Here is a 20,418-nt window from a genome sequence, read left to right on the forward strand (position 1 = left end):
GTATGCATGCATCCAAACATGAACAGGTCCAAGGCCTTTGTTTGCAAGCACACGTACATATGTGAACGTGAACATGATCAACATGCTCCTGAACACTAATAGTTTCTATTAGTTTAACTCTTTCCCATTCACTTTGAATGGCTGGACATTTTTGACCGGGAACACCACAAGTGTGACTTTGTGCCATTTTGTACAAAATAAAAGCCTTTCAAAACAAACTCCCTGATTAAACATTAAAGCACACTATTGTGATAAACAGTGCAAATTTTCATCAGTTTTTATTTAATATTGTGAAAATTATTCATAAATAATGCTTTTTTCACTCAAAAAATAAGGTGCCTACTTTCAGATAAATGAGGCCTACGATTAATCAGAAGCAAATATAAATACAAAACCAGTCCTAAATTAAAGAAAAGAAGTTGACAAAAAGATTGAATCCAATCTTTGGTGATAATATAGCATAATGAGGGATTTATAAGCATTTTTTGAAGCCGGGTCCTTTTTGCTCTGTAAACTCGTTAGTGTGATAGGGTTCTGAACACAACACAAGGGTTTTAAAGCAGGGTCTAAAATATATATATGGTCTTTTTACAAAATACATATACATTTAACTAAAGGATCCTGCTAGCACTTTGATTTTCCCCCTTGACTCGTACTGCACAAAAAGTGGTTTAATAATGTTGAATGTTACAGGGACTGATTATTGCAAATGCAGATCCCACTGTTCTGGTTAAATAATTTTTATTTATTTGATGTATTTATTGCTAAGGTTTTCATATGGTGGTGTGTTCTTTATGACAACTTTCCTAAAATAAGAAGTATCCCAATATATCGCCTTGCTTACAGTATCGCAATGTATCACAACCCCTTTATCGTGATATGTATCGTATCGTCAGATTCTTGCCAATACACAGCCCTAATTAATTCATGACTTGTTAATGTATCATTATGTCATGACTTTACTTGGGGGGGGGGGCACATTATTACTAACTCATCATTAATTACTTATTAAGTAACATGAATTCATGACTTGTTAATGTATCATTATGTCATGACTTTACTTGGGGGGGGGGGCACATTATTACTAACTCATCATTAATTACTTATTAAGTAACATGAATTCATGACTTGTTAATGTATCATTATGTCATGACTTTACTTGGGGGGGGGGGCACATTATTACTAACTCATCATTAATTACTTATTAAGTAACATGAATTCATGACTTGTTAATGTATCATTATGTCATGACTTTACTTGGGGGGGGGGGCACATTATTACTAACTCATCATTAATTACTTATTAAGTAACATGAATTCATGACTTGTTAATGTATCATTATGTCATGACTTGTCTTGGAGGGGCACATCTTTAAAAGGTTATCAATTACACATGTTCTATACATATTCAGCTCATCTAAATCAGATATTTGGTGCTTTTCGGGTGGTTTGTAAAGAAGTGGAAGAGCAGAGGTCCTGTGGCTGCACTTGGATGGAGAAGGAATTTAACAGTAGGAGGAAAGTTGACATTTTGAAGGGGCAATAGTGACCCAAAAGAAGAGCAAGAACACAAGACAAACGTCTGACTGCAGTGCATTATTATGATATAAATATAGTAAACCAATCCATAACATAACCAAAGCAATAACCATCATCTCTATGCTAACACTGATTTTAATTAGGAAAATTGCACTTGCTTAATGCATACGTTATTGTCGGACGGCAGCAGTGGAATCACTCAAAACAGAATGAGATGAAATTGTTTTTAATTATGAATGCATCATTGTGTGTTGGATGAGTTAGGTTAAATGTAAATATTGCAAGAAATCCACTGTTGTTCACTGATGTTTGTGACAACTGCAGGTGTTCACCACTGAACGTGGTAGATTAACTTACAACTTTCCAGCTTGTGTATTTAAGAACAGTATAATATGAACACTTCATATAAACATGACATGAACATGCAGATGTGGTTTTGTTCTGCATGACTAAGGAGTCTTGTGATTATAGGTCAAGAATTTGTCTAGGCTTAATTGCACAGCCAGATCTTGTGGTATAACCAGATTGTTCCTGTTGTGACTGGCTAATTGGCTGTTGAGCAAGTTCAGGTTTGGGGTAGCACTGTGAGGTGCTATAGGCTGGTGGTTCTCTGGTGTATTTGGGCATTCGCTGGTTTCGCGGAGGTGTCGCCTGTTGCGTCGGAGCATTTGTCCTTCCTCTGTTTGGATATGGTAACTCCTGTGTGTGTTACCTTTGCTGGCTGCCACGAGCCATCCTCTTGGTGGAAACGGATATGTGTCCCTGCAGCTAAGGGGGGTAGAACTTTAGCAGACCTGTTGTAGTATAATTTCTGTCGATGTTGACATGCTCCTCTCCGGTTCCGGTGTACATGCTGGGGTGTGACTTGAGGTTGGAGTTGTGCAGCAGTTATGGGAAGAATTGATCGTAGCTTTCGGCTCATCAAGAGTTGGGCTTGGGGACTTTAGGTTATCCACAGGTGTGTTCCGGTATTCTAATAGTCCGAGATAGTAGTCTTTGTCATCGGCTTTCGCTTTTCCTAGGATGCGCTTTGCAGTTTGAACAGTTTTCTCTGCTAGGCCGTTGCTTTGAGGGCATCTTGGGCTTGTGGTAATATGCTTGAAATCCAGGGGTGTGAAGTAACGAATTACAAATACTCACGTTACAGTAATTAAGTTGTTTTTATCAGTAATTGTACTTTTTTGAGTAGTTTAAAAATGGTGTACTTTTACTTTTACTTGAGTACATTTTAAGTGATGTATCAGTACTTTTACTCCACTATTTTCCTCTGTTTGTGGTGGTTACATGCTTATTTTCATTTTATTTTTTATCCATCATCATGATTGGATAGAGAGATAGTAATAGTAACTTTCGTCAAGTCAAATTGTGCATAGAAAACTTTAACCGCCAACTGTTTATCATGGCTGCTGGAAGTGCATTCTTCAAGCATCAATTCAATCGCATCTTCCTCTATGTTAAGGTAAATTTAGGATTTCTGCTTACTAAACGATTTGTATATATGCTTGCCTATCTACACGGCCTGAAATTTGGTGTGAGGTTGCAGGGTATTGCATACAGTGATAACTCCCGCAAGTGCCACGTTCGGTAAATTCCCACTCACTTATAAGACGCGCGATCTGCGCTGCCTCGTCTCTCTCTCTCTCTCTCGCGTGCGTTCTGCAGCAGTCACTTGGATAAGTTGTTGTTGAACTTGTTGACTTTTGATGAGTTTGAGCGCGTGATGCGCACTGTGAAAAAGTGTGTTGGAAACACTGGTGGAAACACAAATTGAGGGCCAATCTGCACCTTATTGATGGCATTAATATACTGCATATGTGCCAGCACGTGATGTAATAAAACTGCAGCTGGTTAAAAATGTAACATAAATGATCAAGTTTAGTTATTCTTATTTCTTTATTGCAAAACGCTAATACTGGCACCGTTTTGGAGAGAAATAGGCCCATACCATGGTGTGTGATGCTGAACTATGAGTTTCTAATGGTGTTTGTATTTGCACTGTTCTAAACATTAATATTTTATGTGCAACAACAGCATGCTGTCTCAATGATTTAAAATCAATTTTTTCAAACTTTATGATTTAAATGGGGATGATTGTACTGAGAATAACTTTAATCTTTTCTGCAACTGAATACTGTTTCCGTGCTGTTTTAATGTATTTTAAAGAGTTGGCAGTCAAAATGAAAACTGCTGGATGAAAGATATTCTTCATTCTTTATGACAAATAAGATAATGTGAATTACAGAATGTACAACGTTTTTAAAATGTATCAATTGCGGTGTACAGCGTTTATTATGAGGGGGTAGAATCCACAGCTCAGTGCTCACTACTCAATACTCAATACTACTCAATACTCATGAGTACTTTTAAATAGGCTACTCTTTTACTCAAGTAGTTTTTTGGACATGTACTCACATTACGTTTTTTGGAAGGTAATGGTACTTTTACTTGAGTATATTTTTTCAGTACTCTTTCCACCACTGTTGAAATCCCATACCACTGCAAATCTGTGAAACTCCTCTGCGCTGTAATAAGGGCCGTTGTCGCTGATGACACGCTCAGGTATGCCATGGTCATCCATGCTGGATGATTTGTAATCAGTTCTTTGATCTGCTTGAATGCTCTGTCATGGGCTGCATCCCAATGTGAACTCGCAATCTTGTTTTAGCAGCTGTCTGAGTGGTGCGTTTACCTCTGACAGATGCGGTGTGAATCTGGCCAGGTAATTGATCATGCCAAGTATGGTCTCTAACTCAGACTTGGACTGTGGTGGCTGCATCTCTTGTAAGGCTTTTACCTTTTTTGGGTCTGGACTAATGCCTTCGCTTGAGAGCCTTTGGCCAAAATAGCTGACCTCTTGGATGCCAATACGGCATTTTGGCTTAATGACCCAGTAACCTGACCTGGCGTCTAGGACACTGAAGTATTGGGCTCCCGTGAGCTTTGTGGTGACCTCTTCAATTGTGGGAAGCGGATAGTGGGGCCGCTGGATAGCCTTGTTGAGGTCTCTGGGGTCTAGATACACTCGTAGTTTTTGGCTTTTGGGTTTCTCGACTACCACTAGTGCATTAACCCATTCATTAGGTTCGGTTACCTTGACAATGATGTTGTTGTCCTCCTTTCTGTCAAGCTCCTCTTTTAGCCGGGCTCGTAGTGCGATGGGGACTCTGCGTGGAGGGTAGACCACTGGCATGTTAACCCGGAGTGTGCATTCTCCGGCGAATTCTCCAATGCCCTGGAAAACATCTGCATATTCCTTTAGTATGGTCTTGGGGTCGTTGTCTATTTTTGTTTCCTCTTTGCTTACTCCCATTACTAGTTTAATGAGGTTTAAGTCTAAGCTGGCACCTAAGCCTTACATGGGTGGTGCTTTGGCCTTGACAATGTGGAACTCTAGCAGTGCTAAGTGATTGTTATGCTCACATTCTAGCATGCAGGCGCCTCGGACTTCCAATGCGTTGCCTCCATAGGCTGTGATAGATTGTGCAGGTGGCGCTATGGGCACTCTTTTAAATAATGAAAGGTGTTATTTGGTATAGCGTTGATTTCCACACCCGAATCTATTTTGAACCTGATTATTTGCTGGCTAGGTCCAACTTTAATGTCCGCATAAGCCTGTACATTGTTTTTGTTTGTATTCACGGTTGTGATGCTGTCAATGTACAATTCACACTGTTCCTCTTCATTATTTTGCTCTATGGCATGCACAGGTCTCCTTTGAGGCTTTGATGGAGCAGTATTCTTGGGTTTGCAGGCTTTTGCGAAATGGTTGTACTTTTTACATTTCATACACAGTTTGCCTCTTGCTGGGCATGTTTCTATTGAACTGTGTGAGCCTGCGCACCTATCACATTCTCTGTGTACTGATTTCTGGTCTTTCGTTTTTATGTATCTGTGAGTATTTTGTCGTTGTTTTGTTGCGTTCACGGCATCAGTTTTGGTGGCATCTTTTGATCCAGTCATCTCCTTTAATTGTATCTGTGCTAGCTCGTGGGAACGGGCGATATCTATGACCTTATCTAATGTTAGCTCGGCTCCCTGACTTAACAGCTTCTTGCGGACTCGTGGGGAGTTAGTGGCGAACACAATGTGGTCCCTGACCATTTCGTTGGGGTAACCGCAGTCTTTTACAAGTAGCTTCAGCTCAGTTATAAAATGTTCAAATGTTTCGCCGTCGGCCTGCATTTTCTCATGGAAGCGCTATCTGGCGTATATCGGGTTGGACTTGGGGGTAATATAAGCTGCATACTTATCGTAGTATGTCTGTAGCTTCTTATCTTTGTCTTCGGAAAGTGACCATGTATTATATATGTCCTGTACCTTCTCCCCGATCCACAAAAGGAGGTAACTGCACTTCTCCGGTTCGCGTTTCTCCTGCAATGGGACAGAGAACATCAGCTCAGCTTGTTGCTTGAACTGCCGCCATGCTTCGGGCAGGTTGGCTGAGCCCCAATCCATCTGCGGTGCCGGAATGCCATACGTCTCCATCATCTTCGCTGTTGGTGGGTCTTCGGACCATTACTCTGACACCATGTTATGTTTACCCTTTGGCAAGCTATTCACTTTAGTATAATGAAGGAAAGAGGACGACGTAACTTCAACCACTGTTTAATCAGGCATCATGAATCACACGAGAATCACGTACTACACATTAGTCTCACGATGCTGATGACGTCACACAGTGTGCTGTACACAGTGTAGCCAAGGCACTGCTAACATCAGGATGTTACAGCTCTAACATCATGAGCATACAACTCCAAACACATTCTGTCTTTCTGCATTGCAAATACATTTCATCTCACTTGTTAGAAATATCTTTCATGTGGGCAAGCTTTAATCTTAACATTGCATAAACCAACTTTCCCTAGCAGAGAAAGATGGTTTTCAGCATCTGTGGCCTTGCATTCTCTTCATTTGCTTCGTTGCACTAACATTGTGTTACTGTTCACAGAAGCACTAAACTAACCTTCTTGTGCTTAGAAGCTCTAACATAACCTCAAGAGGCTAAAACTCCTAACACACTAAAATCTGACTTTCTGCATTGCAAAAAACATTTCATCTCACTTGTTAGAGATATCTTTCATGTGGGCAAGCTTTAGTCTTAACATTGCATTAACCAACTTTCTGTAACAGAGAAAGAAGGTTTTCCGCATCTGTGGGCTTGCATTCTCTTCATTTGCTTAGTTGCACTAACATAGGTTTACTGTTCACAGAAGCACTAAACTAAGCGTCTTGTGCTTAGAATCTTTAACATAACTTCAAGAGCCTAAAACTCCTAACACATTCAAATCTGTCTTTCTGCATTGCAAATACATGTTTGTGTGTATGCTTGTGTTTGTGTTGAGACTTGCTGTCTTGAAGGTCTGAAAGCACCACATTTTAAAACTGTGGGCAACTTCTTTGGAATAGGCAGACAATAAACAGTTGAATTACACTGGCATGCATTGGTTACCGTGACTACTTTAGGCAGTACGAGCAGTAATTTAGAACGGTGGTGTCGTTTTAAACATTGCTTGCAAGCAGACCCAATAATCAATCTTATGTGTCTGTTTCGTAAGTTAGTAACTTCTTGTCCATGCGCATACCAGTTCCTGATCAAAACCAGATAAAATTATAGTTTGAATGTGCCTTCCTACAAGCAGTAAGAAGTTTTTCAGTGCTATAATGTGTTTAAATCGTACGATAAGAAACTAACCTGATTTTAGCGAAGAAATCCTAATCTCTGTTGTTAGTGGAGCATAAGTCTATTTTCTGACGACGCAATCTCAGATTAGCAGCTCATATAAATGGTACCAGAATAAATCGGTCTGATTTTGGGCCGAAGAAATTCCCTTCTTCAGTACTGTGTAGGTGAATCTGAGCGATGCTCCTCATTTCACTGATTTAAGGCCTTAGTATGTGTTATGTATCATTGTATTCATATCGACCCTCTCATGTGAAACATTTACGTAACTCTTATACATGCGCGCACCAGGTTCTGATCAAAATCAGATAAAACTATAGCTTGAATGTGCCTTCCTACAGGTAGTAGAAAGTTTCAGTGCTATAATGTGTTTAAATCGTACGATAAAAAAAACTAACCTGATTTTAGTGAAGAAATGCTAATCTCTGTTGTTAGTAGAGGGTACGGCTTTTCTGATGGGTAAACCTCAGATTAGCAACCCATATAAATGGTGAAAAAAAAAACTAAAATAGGTAAAATCTTCTTTTTTTTTTTTGAGTTCATCTTATTTAATTTCAGTTTCGTCATACTGACCAAACCCGTGAACCATCAGTGTTTTAAGTAATAGTTTGACTACATGTATAGCCCATCAGCTGACCCCTGCTTACGGCCCCCTCAACAAAGTTATGTGAACTCTCTCTTTGTGTTCACGAACACAAAAACATAGCACCCTACCTCACCACCTAGTACTACTGTTATTTAAACAAAACATAATGGTTTGCTCGAACTCCGTGAGAACATCTGTTTAAACAGATCAACATTGTGAAATAAAACAACCAAAATTTGATGAATAAAGTTTAATTAATACAATCCCGATTCCAAAAAAGTTGGGACACTGTACAAATTGTGAATAAAAACAGTTATCTATATTCTATTGTGAATAAAATATAAGTTTATGAGATTTGTAAATTATTCCATTCCTTTTTTACTCACAATTTGTACAGTGTCCCAACTTTTTTGGAATTGGGTTTGTATTTAAAATAGATGTGATATTAGCTAAACAAATTTTAAACCCAGTTTGAGACGGAAATTAGATACGATGCTCAAAACGAACTATTGCTCCACATCATGACTGTGTAGACCACTAAGCCATTGTAGACCATGTAACCATACCATGATTAAAATAAGAAACTTAGTTAAAATATAAACAAGAACCGCCGGACATCAGATGAATAGGGAATCTGTTTATTTAAACATTAAAGTATTATCGCGCTTTGAGATAGATGTAGTGCATTTAAAACTTTTGCCAAACTTATCTGGTTTCTCTCTCGCAGCGGACCGAAATGACAGGAGCGGTGAGAGCGTGACACACAGCCATGAGCACACTCACGCAGGTGGAGGGATAGAGAGAGGGTGGGGGGTGAGAGAAAGAAATACAGATGATCTCAAAGAAAGATTTCTTCTTTACCAAGCACAATTTTGGGAAACATCGTTCCCCATTTGGGAAACAGTTTCGTATCGGGTAGGGACTACTCCCGTGTCTAGAGAAGTCTGCAAAACTTTAGTTTTCCATCACGCCTTAATACACAACATCAGAAAAACGTATGTCTCTACCAAACACAAAAATACTAGGAAGATCATTGCAGCTGTGGTGACAGGATAGAACTTGAAAAAATACAAGTTAAAATACAAACTTCAGGAGGCCCTAGCTATTTCGAGGAAACAGCTGACCAACAGTGAGCAAATCATCCTCTCCAACAAGTTAAAGTATAGATCCTTGTGTCACAGACTACACAATAAAGTGTTATCTTTCATGACAAGGGATGAAAATAGTCGGCTAAAATCACAAACAATAACAATAGGGAAGATAAAGAAGCAGAAAAGGTTCTTAAATGACACCATGAAAAACCTGCATAGGAGATTCCTCCTTGAGAGTCCTGACTGCAAAATCTCATATTCTTTTATTCTTTGTATGCGCCCATTCTGGGTAGTCCAGCCATCCATTGCAAACAGGGAATCATGCCTTTGCAAGGTACACGAGAATCTTGGTTTTCTTGTAGAGAAGCTGCATTCTCTCCATTCATTGATTCATTGGGGGTACTGACTTGGAGGAAATGGCAGAGTCAGTATGCTGTGACTCAAACTCAAAGGATTGTATGTACAATGAATGCCCTGCCTGCAAAAATAAAGACTTCCCAGTTGCAAGTGAGGGAGGCATGCAAGCAAGCATTTTCTTCACACAGTGGACAACTGAGACTGTTGTCAGAGAGAAGAACAAGGAAGGTAAAAATGAGAAATTGCCTAAGATCACAGTGAAAAAAGGACAGAGACGACTTTGCAGAGCCTACTCAAGCTCTTCCAACACCAGCTTACAAACGTCAAAATAAATCTCTTTAACATGAAACAGCAATTCACCTACTTCTGGGAAATAAAAAGAACATGACAGATCGTGAATCCTTAATTCATGTAGATCTTTCAGAAAATTACACATGCAAGTACTCCTCTGAAATCCTAGCTGTACATTTTGCATCCAACCAGCAGCAGGCAACACTCCACACTGAAGTTCTACATGTTGGTGGAGTGGATGAACATGTGTGCTTTGGCACAATCAGCCCGTCAAAAGAGAAAGGCCCTGCTGCCATATGGACCCATCTATCCCCAGTACTTGACCTGGTTAAGTCTAATGTTCCAAATGTTACTGCGGAGGCAAGCCACAGCAAGGGTGCTCCAGATGGCATTGGAGGCTTTTTAAAAAATACAGCAGACAGGCTGGTGAGCCATGGTAAAGACATCCCTAATGCTGAGCTCTTATTCAGTATCAGTATCAGCTCAGATGTCAGTAAAGTTGTTCTACATCAGTGAAGAGAACATAGATGAGGCCATAAAGAGCATGCCCAATAATCTCCCAGTAGTGCCATCAACCATGAGCATTCACCAAGTTGTAACACTTACCCCAGAACAAATCTTTGCTCAACAAGACAGACCATGGAGTGTCAGTGTTACAACTCCAAAACCTTTACCTTCGAGGTTCAGGTAACAGCATCCACAGAGGAGGGCAAGAGTCAGAATCCATCTGAAATTCCTTGGTAAAACTCTGACATCATCGGCCAGTGGTGCTGTGTTAAGTATGATGAGGAAATGTATCCTGGAGTGATTCAAGATTTGAATGAAACTCGTCAATGTGAAATGCATGCACCGGATTGGAGTCAACCGCTTTTTCTGGCCATGTCAAGATGATGTCCTATGGTATTTGCATGAAGATGTTATGAGAATGATTCCTCCTCCTACTTCTGTGACCTCACTTAATATGGAAATTGACAGAGACATATGGTCTAAGATCTCAGACTTGTGAACTGACTGAAATCAACACATGAAAGAAAACACAACTGAAATAAATAAATGACTGAAAGCAGACAAAAGAAAACAAAAGATTGACTATAAAATCAGTTAAGGATTACTTAGTGAATGAGAAGAAGAAACAAAAAGAATAAGATTAAATAAAATCAGTTGGAAATGCAAATGAGTTGAAAAGCACTGTTATAGAAACCACAGAGCCACAATACATCACAGACACACATATGGATTATACAGACACCAATGAGACATGCCTCAAAAACCAATGAAACACACATCTGGACTAGACAGACTTTTCTTGTTTCCTGTTCTTGCTTGTTCTTGTTTGCAATAGACACTATGGATTAAAAATTGTTGTTCGTTGTTAAAGTTGTAATCATTTCACTGTAGTTTTAATCTTTTTTTAACTGAGCTCAGATTAATTGCTTTTACTTACAGTATCTCACAGAAGTGAGTACACCCCTCACATTTTTGTAAATATTTTATTATATCTTTTCATGTGACAACACTGAAGAAATGACACTTTGCTACAATGTAATGTAGTGAGTGTACAGCTTGTATAACAGTGTAAATTTGCTGTCCCCTCAAAATAACTCAACACACAGCCATTAATGTCTAAACCGCTGACCACAAAAGTGAGTACACCCCTAAGTGAAAATGTCCAAATTGGGCCCAAACTCAATATTTTGTGTGGCCACCATTGTTTTCCAGCACTGCCTTAACCCTCTTGGGCATGGAGTTCACCAGAGCTTCACAGGTTGCCACTGGAGTCCTCTTCCACTCCTCCATGAAGACATCACGGAGCTGGTGGATGTTAGAGATCTTGAGATGCTCAATAGGGTTTAGCTCTGGAGACATGTTTGCTCACGAGTCCCTTGTTTGTTCTGAACAGTTAAACTGCCTGCTGTTCTTCAGAAAAAATCCTTCAGGTCCCACAAATTCTTTTTTTTAATTTTTGGCATTTGTGTGCATTTGAACCCTTTCCAACAATGACTGTATGATTTTGAGATCCATCTTTTCACACTGAGGACAACAGAGGGACTCATATGCAACTATTACAGAAGGTTCAAATGCTCACTGATGCTCCAGGAGGAAAAACCATGCATTAAGAGAATTTGAAGATCAGGGTAAATTTAACTTACTTTGTCTTCTGGGAAACATGTAACTATCTTCTGTAGCCTCTGAAGGGCAGTACTAAATGAAAAATATATTTAGGCAAAATAAGAAAAATGTACACATCTCCATTCTGTTCAAATGTTTTCACCCCCTGGCTCTTAAGCATCAGTGAGCGTTTACATTGTAACATTGTTAAAATTATGCATTACAAAAAGGACAGGTATTCGTACCGGCAAGTACCAGAGAGAAAATATCGGTACCGTCTTAAAAAAAAAAAAGGTATATGTGCATATGTAGTTGTAATAGTTGTGTACGAGTTAATTTTGTTAAAAATAAACATTCAGATTTGCAGGGATGTAAACTTTTGACCACAGCTGTAACAAGAACACGAGCATGACTTTGTTACATATGAATTGATAGATGTGAGACCCTTCTGTAAATTTATTCAGCAATGTTTAATGTTTCTTTTTTATATAGTATGTTAAGTTTGCACAAGCAGCCCTGCCTGTAGAGCACGCTGTGTATGTGTGAAGACTCTAGCCTACTTGTCATTGTTTTAATCTGCCCTTGTGTCATTTCAATACATTTGATTATATAGAGTTTGTCTCATTACTGAACATCAATCACAACTATGTTTTCTTCAGCTCAGGAACATTTGTAAAAAAAAAAAAAATTTTTTTTTTAAAAAGGGTGGCAAATCATAGTTAGCTTGCCATACTACTATCACCAAAGTATTTACTAATTTCTCAGACATAACTAAATTCCTGCCACTATCCAGTCATGATCATTCATCTTTATAGGCAAATAAGTACACAACACAGTGCTTTTCAATTATTTTATTTGAACAGTACAAATCAACTTCTACTTGGACTTCTGGCTTTGTGCCTGTGCCTTCAGTACTTTGACCACGATCTTCTGCTCCTCAATGAGGAAAGCTCGTTTGATCCTGAAAAGTGACACCGACAGATATGGATCATTAGCTCACAAAAAGCATTTAAGAGTTTAACTACACAGCATTCCTAAATCAATAGTTCACCAATTTATGAAAAACATGTCATTATTTACTTGTTTCATTATTACTTAATCTGCGAAACCCAAAGGAGAACTGTACTGGGCGTTCCTTTCCACAAAACTTTTCCAAAGTACAGTACAATGCAAATTAAATCCAAAAGCATCAAAACCAGAAGTATAAACTGCTATTTATATATTTATCAAAACAAAAACAGTTAATCCTTTCATCCTGCCTTGAAGGTTCAAAAAGGATGCAAAAGCATGAAAAAATGCCATTTAACAGGGGTGTAACGATCCATTGATATATGGATTGATACATCGATCAAATGTTTGACGATACAATGTTACAAGAAACTGTTATCGATGCCACGCGTAAAATATGGATATCTGTAGTATAAATAGGCACTTTTATTTTGGAACCACTATCCACATTTTCACATATTGTCCATCTATGCATTACTGCCAACGCATGCATTCTCCTTCAAACTCATGTGTCAGGACTCGATATAAGGACTGCCCGAAGGCACAAGGCGAGCATAAAAGATGCTCGGCATTGTTGACGGAGCTGTCGAGCGCTGGGAGATGTTTTCTGTACACACATCTAAAGCGCACGCAGACAGACGCGTCGACAGAGCGCGAATACTAAATTGAGCTCTCTTCCACTTTTTTGTGCATAGATGAGCAAATACAGACAAAATTACATCAAAATGAGCGTTTTCGTGAATATCCTAGTAAACACAGTTGGGTAGGCGTATGTCTTAACGTAAAGAGTTGAGAAAGAAAATGCATGTGTATCAGTATATTGGATCTGCGCTTTCGTTCTTAAAGTGAAAGCAAACTAATAATAAGCCTAATGCGGTCAAAGAAAAATACAAGTAGTGCTCACTGCTCCTGACTAAATATCCTTTGTAACATTATGATTAATCTATATTTAATTTATACAGTGAAGACTAGTATGCAGTTATTTTATTTGATTACATTTCTGTACCTGAAAATTTCTATTAGACTGAGCTGAAAAGCGTGAAAAGCACTGTTTATTGAATTTGTGTCTTTGTTCTATTGAATTTTCTGCTATTGCTTGTAATTTGGTTATCTGTAGAAAATATTTTTAGCACTGAGCCCATAGTAGCAGTTTTTTTATTTAAAAAAATAAAATTTATTTTTTGTAATTTTTCCTAATATTTATTTTTCTACATTAATGTATTTTTTTTCTTACAACTGGAGTACCTAATTTTAGTTGTTTCCTAAGGATGATTTACACTATTTTACACACTGAAGCCCAAAATAATTTCTTGAATGTTGTCATGTCATAAAATTACTTACGGGAAAAAAAAAGAAAAAAGTGTTGGCCTATTTTTTTTGTTGTGAATGTCCCATTTGAGGTACAAGATGTGAAAGTTTCAGATAAATGTTCATGGTATATATTTGTTGCATTTGTGAATTAATAAAAATGTAGATGGTTGTTTAAAATAGGTATATAATATAATATCGATAAATCGATCAATATGCCCCTGTATCAAAATCATATTTTTATCTTATCTTAGAATTTTTTGAGGAATTGGCAAATATTGCTTCGCTGGGTATGAGAATCGATATCATATCGTGCTGAACCATCCAATTTACACCCCTACCATTTAAGTTGACTACTGCACCATATAAATTTCAATCACTATGAAGATGAAATGATTGAGGAAAAAATGGGCAAAATATACTTTAAATATAGCTGCAAGCAGCGATTATCGGGGTTCAAGCACGTTAAGGCCTTTATGGCTTCTATGCTGTCAGGGGTCAGCAAGCGTGAAATGTATGGCCGACACCAGAACACATCCATGATGGAGAATATGATGACATGCACAGAGTAATGAAAAGGTTGAACTATATTACTTAAGTCACACTCTATAAATGTATACAGACTAAGCACGCTCACACACACACACACACACACACACACACACACACACTAGGACTAGACACACGCATTATATTGTAGATATAGATATTTGAAATAACTTACAGATAATAAAATGCTTACCGGAAGTGTCCTGCTTATAATATTTTTCAGGTTTAAATTTAATCATAATGTGGCATAATTGTCAAAATTGATATGTCTGTATAAATGAAGTGGTAAACTTTAACTTAATCAGATTTTAGTGTTTTTAACCTTCATAACTATTACAGTGTCAGTTTCTGTCCAATCTCCATTAAATTTTGCATGATTGTTTAGAATCATATAATGCATGAGTTTGCATAGATTTGTGATGTTTTGTGCTTTCTTTTAGGGTTTAAAGGCATTTGGGTACACTATATAAGGACCACATTTTTAAATGACCCTGTTATAGCTGTCCAGATGCAAATGTTCAACATTAATTATTGACCTAGAGTCAAGAGAATTGTACTGCACTGATTTTATCGATTGAGTTAGGACTAGGACTAGTTTAAAAAAGTAGTTTTTTTAAATTCTCAAATATTTAAAGCTGCAGTCTGTAACTTTTTTTGTGTTCAAAATTTACAAAATTGATATAACAAGCGAGTACACCATGAATCCATTTCCCAAAGCGTGTTTTTGGCTTGTCCTGAATCACTACGGTACACCTATAATAAGTGTTTATATTCGGACTTAGTTAGACTGGTTCGGGTAGGTACCGCTGCAGAGTAGCCTAGTACCTGCGTGATTCGCCATAGACATAAACAGAGAGAAGTAGCTACAATGTTTTTCTGCAAGACGCACGCAGTTATTTTTATTAACGCTAGAGCGCTAAAAGTTACGGACTGCAGCTTTAAAGAACAATTTGATTGACACCAGTGGTCTTAGAGGCAAAGTTGTTCAGAATGAGGAAATCTATCATATATGAAATAAAGATCTAGTGTATATGTGAGAATATGAACTATATATTTTTTTGCAATTTTGAGGTAATTTATTATAGAAATATTGTGTTTTTGAGACCATCTTAACTGTTACCGTGCCACCTATGGTCTGATCTCCATGAAACTTTGCATGCTTGTTAAGAGTCATCTGTCACATGGTTTCACCAAGTTTCGTAAAGTTTTGAATTTTTGTTTCGGTTTTATAGGCTTTTGGGTATATTTGGCTACACTCCTTTTCTAAATGACCCTGTTATAGCTAACCAAAGGACATAATTCTTTTTTTTTTAAATTACTGATCTAGAGAGTCCAGAGAATGGTTCTGCAGTGGTTTGATTGAGATTGAGCAAAAAACCTAGGACTAGTTCGCAAAAGTAGGTTTTGGACATAACTCAATTTTGCAGAAAATCCAGACTTCGTAGAGAAAATCTTATGCAGTGCGCTTTTGTTCATGTTGACCCAAGGATAACAAAATTGTATGACAAACGGTGTATGAGCGTACGAGCTAGGGCCAAAAATGTCTGAAATGTTAGTTTTTTGCACTGTAGTGCCACTTTTTGGCCGATTGGGGCAAGTCTTTGGATCTGAATAGCGAGCAATACTACAACAATCTGACCAAATTTCCGCTCTCTAGGCCTTACGGTTTGGGCTGCACAATCAGTTTTACCAGAAAAAAAATATATAATAAAAAAAATCCTTACAATAACAATTAGGTTTCAGCACTATGTGCTTGAACCCCTAAATATTAGAGATGCACAGATTGACCGGCCAGTGATCGGAATCTTTTATTTAGATCACTGGCCGATTCTTTTATTGCCAGCGGCGCCGGCATTGACGTCACAGCCACGCACACACTCACAGTCGCGTGTAAACATGTCGTTTCACGTGAGAATGATTCTAATTTGAATTGCATTCAGTGTAAACAGCGACTGATAATGTATTTATGTCGTGCCAGATGATGTACAGCCTGAATGACTGTGTGAGAGAGACAGCACACACAAAGTAACTCACAGAAATGTATAGATGCATACTGCGGTAGAAAAACAAAGATATTTACAAAATATGATTTTGGTACGTATACGGCCATGATGTTTCCCCGAATATCAATATCAACACGATTGCAATGTGACACTGATTTTATACAATAGTATTTCAATAAACAAGAAGTTAAAATTAAGTGACTATTGAAAATATTGACTGTTTTTGCTCAATTTCGCTGATGAAAATAGTTCCGATCAAAGCCACAGCAGAACTGTTGTGTCTCCCCGAGCAACACACAGCGGTGTTTCATTACTGAATGAATCCACGTTTTTGAACGAATCGAGTGAGTCAATGATTCAGTGGCATGTTCATAAGGACAGTCACTTGCCTCGTTTCCGAATGAATCAGTCGTTTGAATGAATCGGTTGAATGAATGAATAAATGACTGAATGAATAAATTTAATGAATGAATGTCATTAAAACAGACATTTGTCACCACCTACTGGTGGTTTAGTCATATTTAAAAGTATTCTTGCATTTTTTTCAACATTTATTTGTATGTTTAAAAAAATATGTAAAACATTCATCTTATAAAATTATTTATGCATTTGAAATTTTGAAGTGTAAATGCATTTATCGCACCTCAGCTTCATCAAACTGTCTGTGTGCAGCTTCTGTTTCCTCAGCAGTGGAAAGATAGAGTTTGTTAATACTAATTTAATTTGAACGGTAACAACTCTAAAGTTTCTTATTATTCTAACTGAATTAATTGAAAAAGTAAGAATTTGATGTGAAAGATGACACATTTAATAAGGTTAGGGGGGGAAATTACCATTTATAAACAGTGGGAAATGACATCTGTTTTGTTACATACAGCAACTCATTTTGTGTTAACTATTTCTTCCTCTTTCCAGTCGCCGAGTACTTTATTTTGAGAGTTGTTTAAGTGAGAGAAAATCTGTAACTTAGTCCAGATTGGGGGAATTGTAATGTTTAATAATTAATTTTATTATTTAAATAATTTTTGCATTTAAATTTGAATAGATTTTTGTTTGTATATGCTGTCAATTATAGTTCTTAGAAAGAAAATCGGAATTGGCAAAAATCAGTATCTGCAGGTCACACTTGCAAAAAAAATCGGAATCGGCCAAGAAAATTGCAATCGGTGCATCTCTACTAAATATAAACCTAAAAAAGCAAGTAGGTGCGGTAGCAGCAAAACACTGCACGAGTGAGTCATGTGTTGCTCAGAGATGCAAAACAGTTCAGCTGTGGATTTGTTTTAAACTATTTTTGTTGACAAAGCAAAAACAGGAACGGTTAAGATGTAAATCAATTATTATTAACTTACTGCTTTCTAAAATCAATATCACATTTTCAATCATGCAGATATTTGAAGAAAAAAACTGTAGGCTACTCTTTGTGTGATATTAACTATATCAGATGATATAGATATAAAAGACAAAATTCATTCATATTTGCCCCCTTACCTTGAATTTTAGGGGAATTCTAAATGTATTTTAATAGACTAAATCACATACTGAAAGCGTAAACTCTAAATGTGCACACGCCGTAGTCTAAGCTGCATCTCATATGCATGCACTCTCTGGGTGTGTTTTTGTTTGGTTTTTGCGATATACTAGACAGGGATTAAAGTTCCGTCGCTACGACGGATTTCCTTCAGTTCATAAAGACAGTCACTTGATTCATTCCTGAATGATTCAATCTAAATAAAATATACTTTACATATTGAACAATTTTTGGATGAACCCATTATTAATCTAATTATATACAAACAGGCTATGCAATGTCTCAGTCAGTTACCTGTCTCGTACACACTTGGCACACATGGAACCACCATAAGCTCGGCTGACATGCTTCTTGGTTTTTGAGAGTCTCATAAGAACCTGGGGTCTCACAGCACGGATCTATTGAGGAACAAACATATGTTGAACATGTTTAAATCATGTGTTCACTTATGTCTAGTTTGATGTAAATTAAAACTATTCTGTAATCCAATCTGATGTAGCTACCAAGACTTTCAATAGATGTTAACATCTGCTACGCTATTGTAGATCATATTTTACTTGATCTCCCTAATATTAGATATAAACTACCCCAAAAGACACATTACTGATCTTATCTTTAACACTGACATACTATGCTACAAACTAAGTGGCATTAGAACTTAGAAATACTATAAAAAATACTCGAGAAATTATAAGAATTACTTAACTAAATATTTTTAATCTCATGATAAACATACAATTTACTCTACAACAAAGCTGTATGCAATAAACAAGAGCCAAGAAACAAACACTGCTCCTTTTCTAGATTCCACCAGATTTATTGGCTTCTACCCTCAAACACCATTTCTATCAGCTTACTTAAGATAACGGTATAGTCTAAGCACACAGGAAAGAACTGTATGTAATGCACCACTTACACCACGCAGTCTACCGGGACAGATTCCGCATGCTGACTTGGGTGCCTTGCCAGTCTTCTTGGTATACAGGTACACAATGCGGTTACCTGGCGTACGGGACCTGAGTGACAAAGCAGTCGTTAAGTACAGCTTTTGAAGTCTGCACTGAACACTATATTGCCAAAAAAACGTTGGTACTTGGTGAAGATCTGTTTGCATTAATGCAGGAAATACACTTACAGTCTGGTCTTGTTTGAAGCAGTGTTGTAGGAAAGCCTCCGTCGATAAGTCAGGCGCTGCACCATCTTGACCTGAAAAATGACACTTTCTTTAATTATGCCTGTTCAACAGATGTCCAAGCCTGTGTGGAGTTCAGGCTAAGTAGCGGAATAAGCACTATTTAGCTTATAAGCTACAAATGTCCAAACATCTGTTAAATATACGTTTATACAAGTGTCCAAACATCTGTTAAATATGCGTTTTAACCAAATCAACGATTATTACAGCGGTACACTTTCACTCTGTTGTAAGATAGTAACTGTAAAATCGTAGTCTCGCTCGGTTCGCGTTTGTGAGGGATAAACGACAGCTTCCCATCGTCAACTCAAGCAGTAACAAAAATTCGTTATTAGATTAGTTCGACTTAATATGGCAAGTATATTCTCCGATAGAATGCGAACTATACGTAAAATTCTTAATATCATATATTTGATCTTCAAAAACGGCAGATGCCAATAGATAGTTCAATCACATTTTAAGCTCAAAGACAATCCGCCATACCTGCTATCACTGTAGACGGAAGAGGAAGGACTAGATACCGGGTGAAAGTTCAAAATCTGCCCGCGACGGAAATAATACGTTTACATAGAGCAAAATAAAATACGGTATAGAGTACTTTGCTGTTGCCAAATATTATAATAAATATTCTATAAAATAGTATATTTTGTAATCATTGCAATGTCGATTTACTAATAGAAAACACAACTGACTAAGGGGGTAGGGTTGCCAACGTACGGAATCGTCCGTATTTAAGGCATCAAAGAATTTGCCGTATGAACACCTAGACCATACGAATAACAAACTCTAAATTGAGAATTAATCATTCTTTTTTGACAAGTGTTTGATTTGTGAACATAGCCGTTCCAGGGAGGCTTTAAGACCAAGCGGAATCCTCTGCCGGCTGGTCACTCCCGCTTCACAGCCAGCGAGTAGGGTAGGGTGAAGCTTTAGGCCCGGAGACCCAACTGCACACTCAGACCTGCTCGCTCAGACCTATCGTTTTTTTCAGACAGTGCCACCTGCTGTTTGGAAGATTATCTGCAGGCCCGGAGACCCAACTGCACACTCAGACCTGCATGCTCAGACCAGCACTCCCAGAACTATCGTTTTTTCAGACAGTGCCACCTGCTGTTTGGAAGATTATCTAACCTGATTAGATAAGATTACCGAACCTGAATTCAATTGCTTATAGA

The 20,418-nt window shown here is 37.8% G+C and overlaps 1 protein-coding gene and 1 long non-coding RNA gene across 3 annotated transcripts in view; one reads left to right on the forward strand and one right to left on the reverse strand.

The window, feature by feature from the left end:
- The window catches only part of LOC107566276 (uncharacterized), a 16,550-nt gene extending 7,074 nt beyond the window's left edge, over positions 1–9,476 (forward strand). The window contains exon 3 of the long non-coding RNA XR_001606495.1: positions 9,466–9,476. This is a non-coding gene — a long non-coding RNA (uncharacterized lncRNA). The remainder of the gene's footprint in view (positions 1–9,465) is intronic.
- Positions 9,477–12,488: 3,012 nt separating this feature from the next.
- LOC107566275 (60S ribosomal protein L34) lies at positions 12,489–19,809 on the reverse strand. 2 transcript variants are annotated; one of them, XM_016251665.1, is made up of 5 exons: positions 19,727–19,809; positions 19,187–19,257; positions 18,968–19,067; positions 18,346–18,449; positions 12,489–12,613 (listed from the first exon to the last, which is right to left on the reverse strand). In XM_016251665.1, the coding sequence occupies exons 2-5, from the start codon at positions 19,249–19,251 to the stop codon at positions 12,529–12,531; spliced, it is 354 nt and encodes a 117-aa protein (XP_016107151.1). In that variant the 5' UTR covers positions 19,252–19,257; positions 19,727–19,809; the 3' UTR covers positions 12,489–12,528. The 2 variants fall into 2 exon arrangements, with proteins under 2 accessions (XP_016107151.1, XP_016107152.1); XM_016251666.1 differs by lacking the exon at positions 19,727–19,809 and adding an exon at positions 19,698–19,722.
- Between the last annotated feature and the right edge of the window lie 609 nt (positions 19,810–20,418).

Source organism: Sinocyclocheilus grahami, unplaced genomic scaffold, assembly GCF_001515645.1.
Source record: "Sinocyclocheilus grahami isolate Dianchi unplaced genomic scaffold, SAMN03320097.WGS_v1.1 scaffold1066.1, whole genome shotgun sequence".
Taxonomy (NCBI): domain Eukaryota; kingdom Metazoa; phylum Chordata; class Actinopteri; order Cypriniformes; family Cyprinidae; genus Sinocyclocheilus; species Sinocyclocheilus grahami.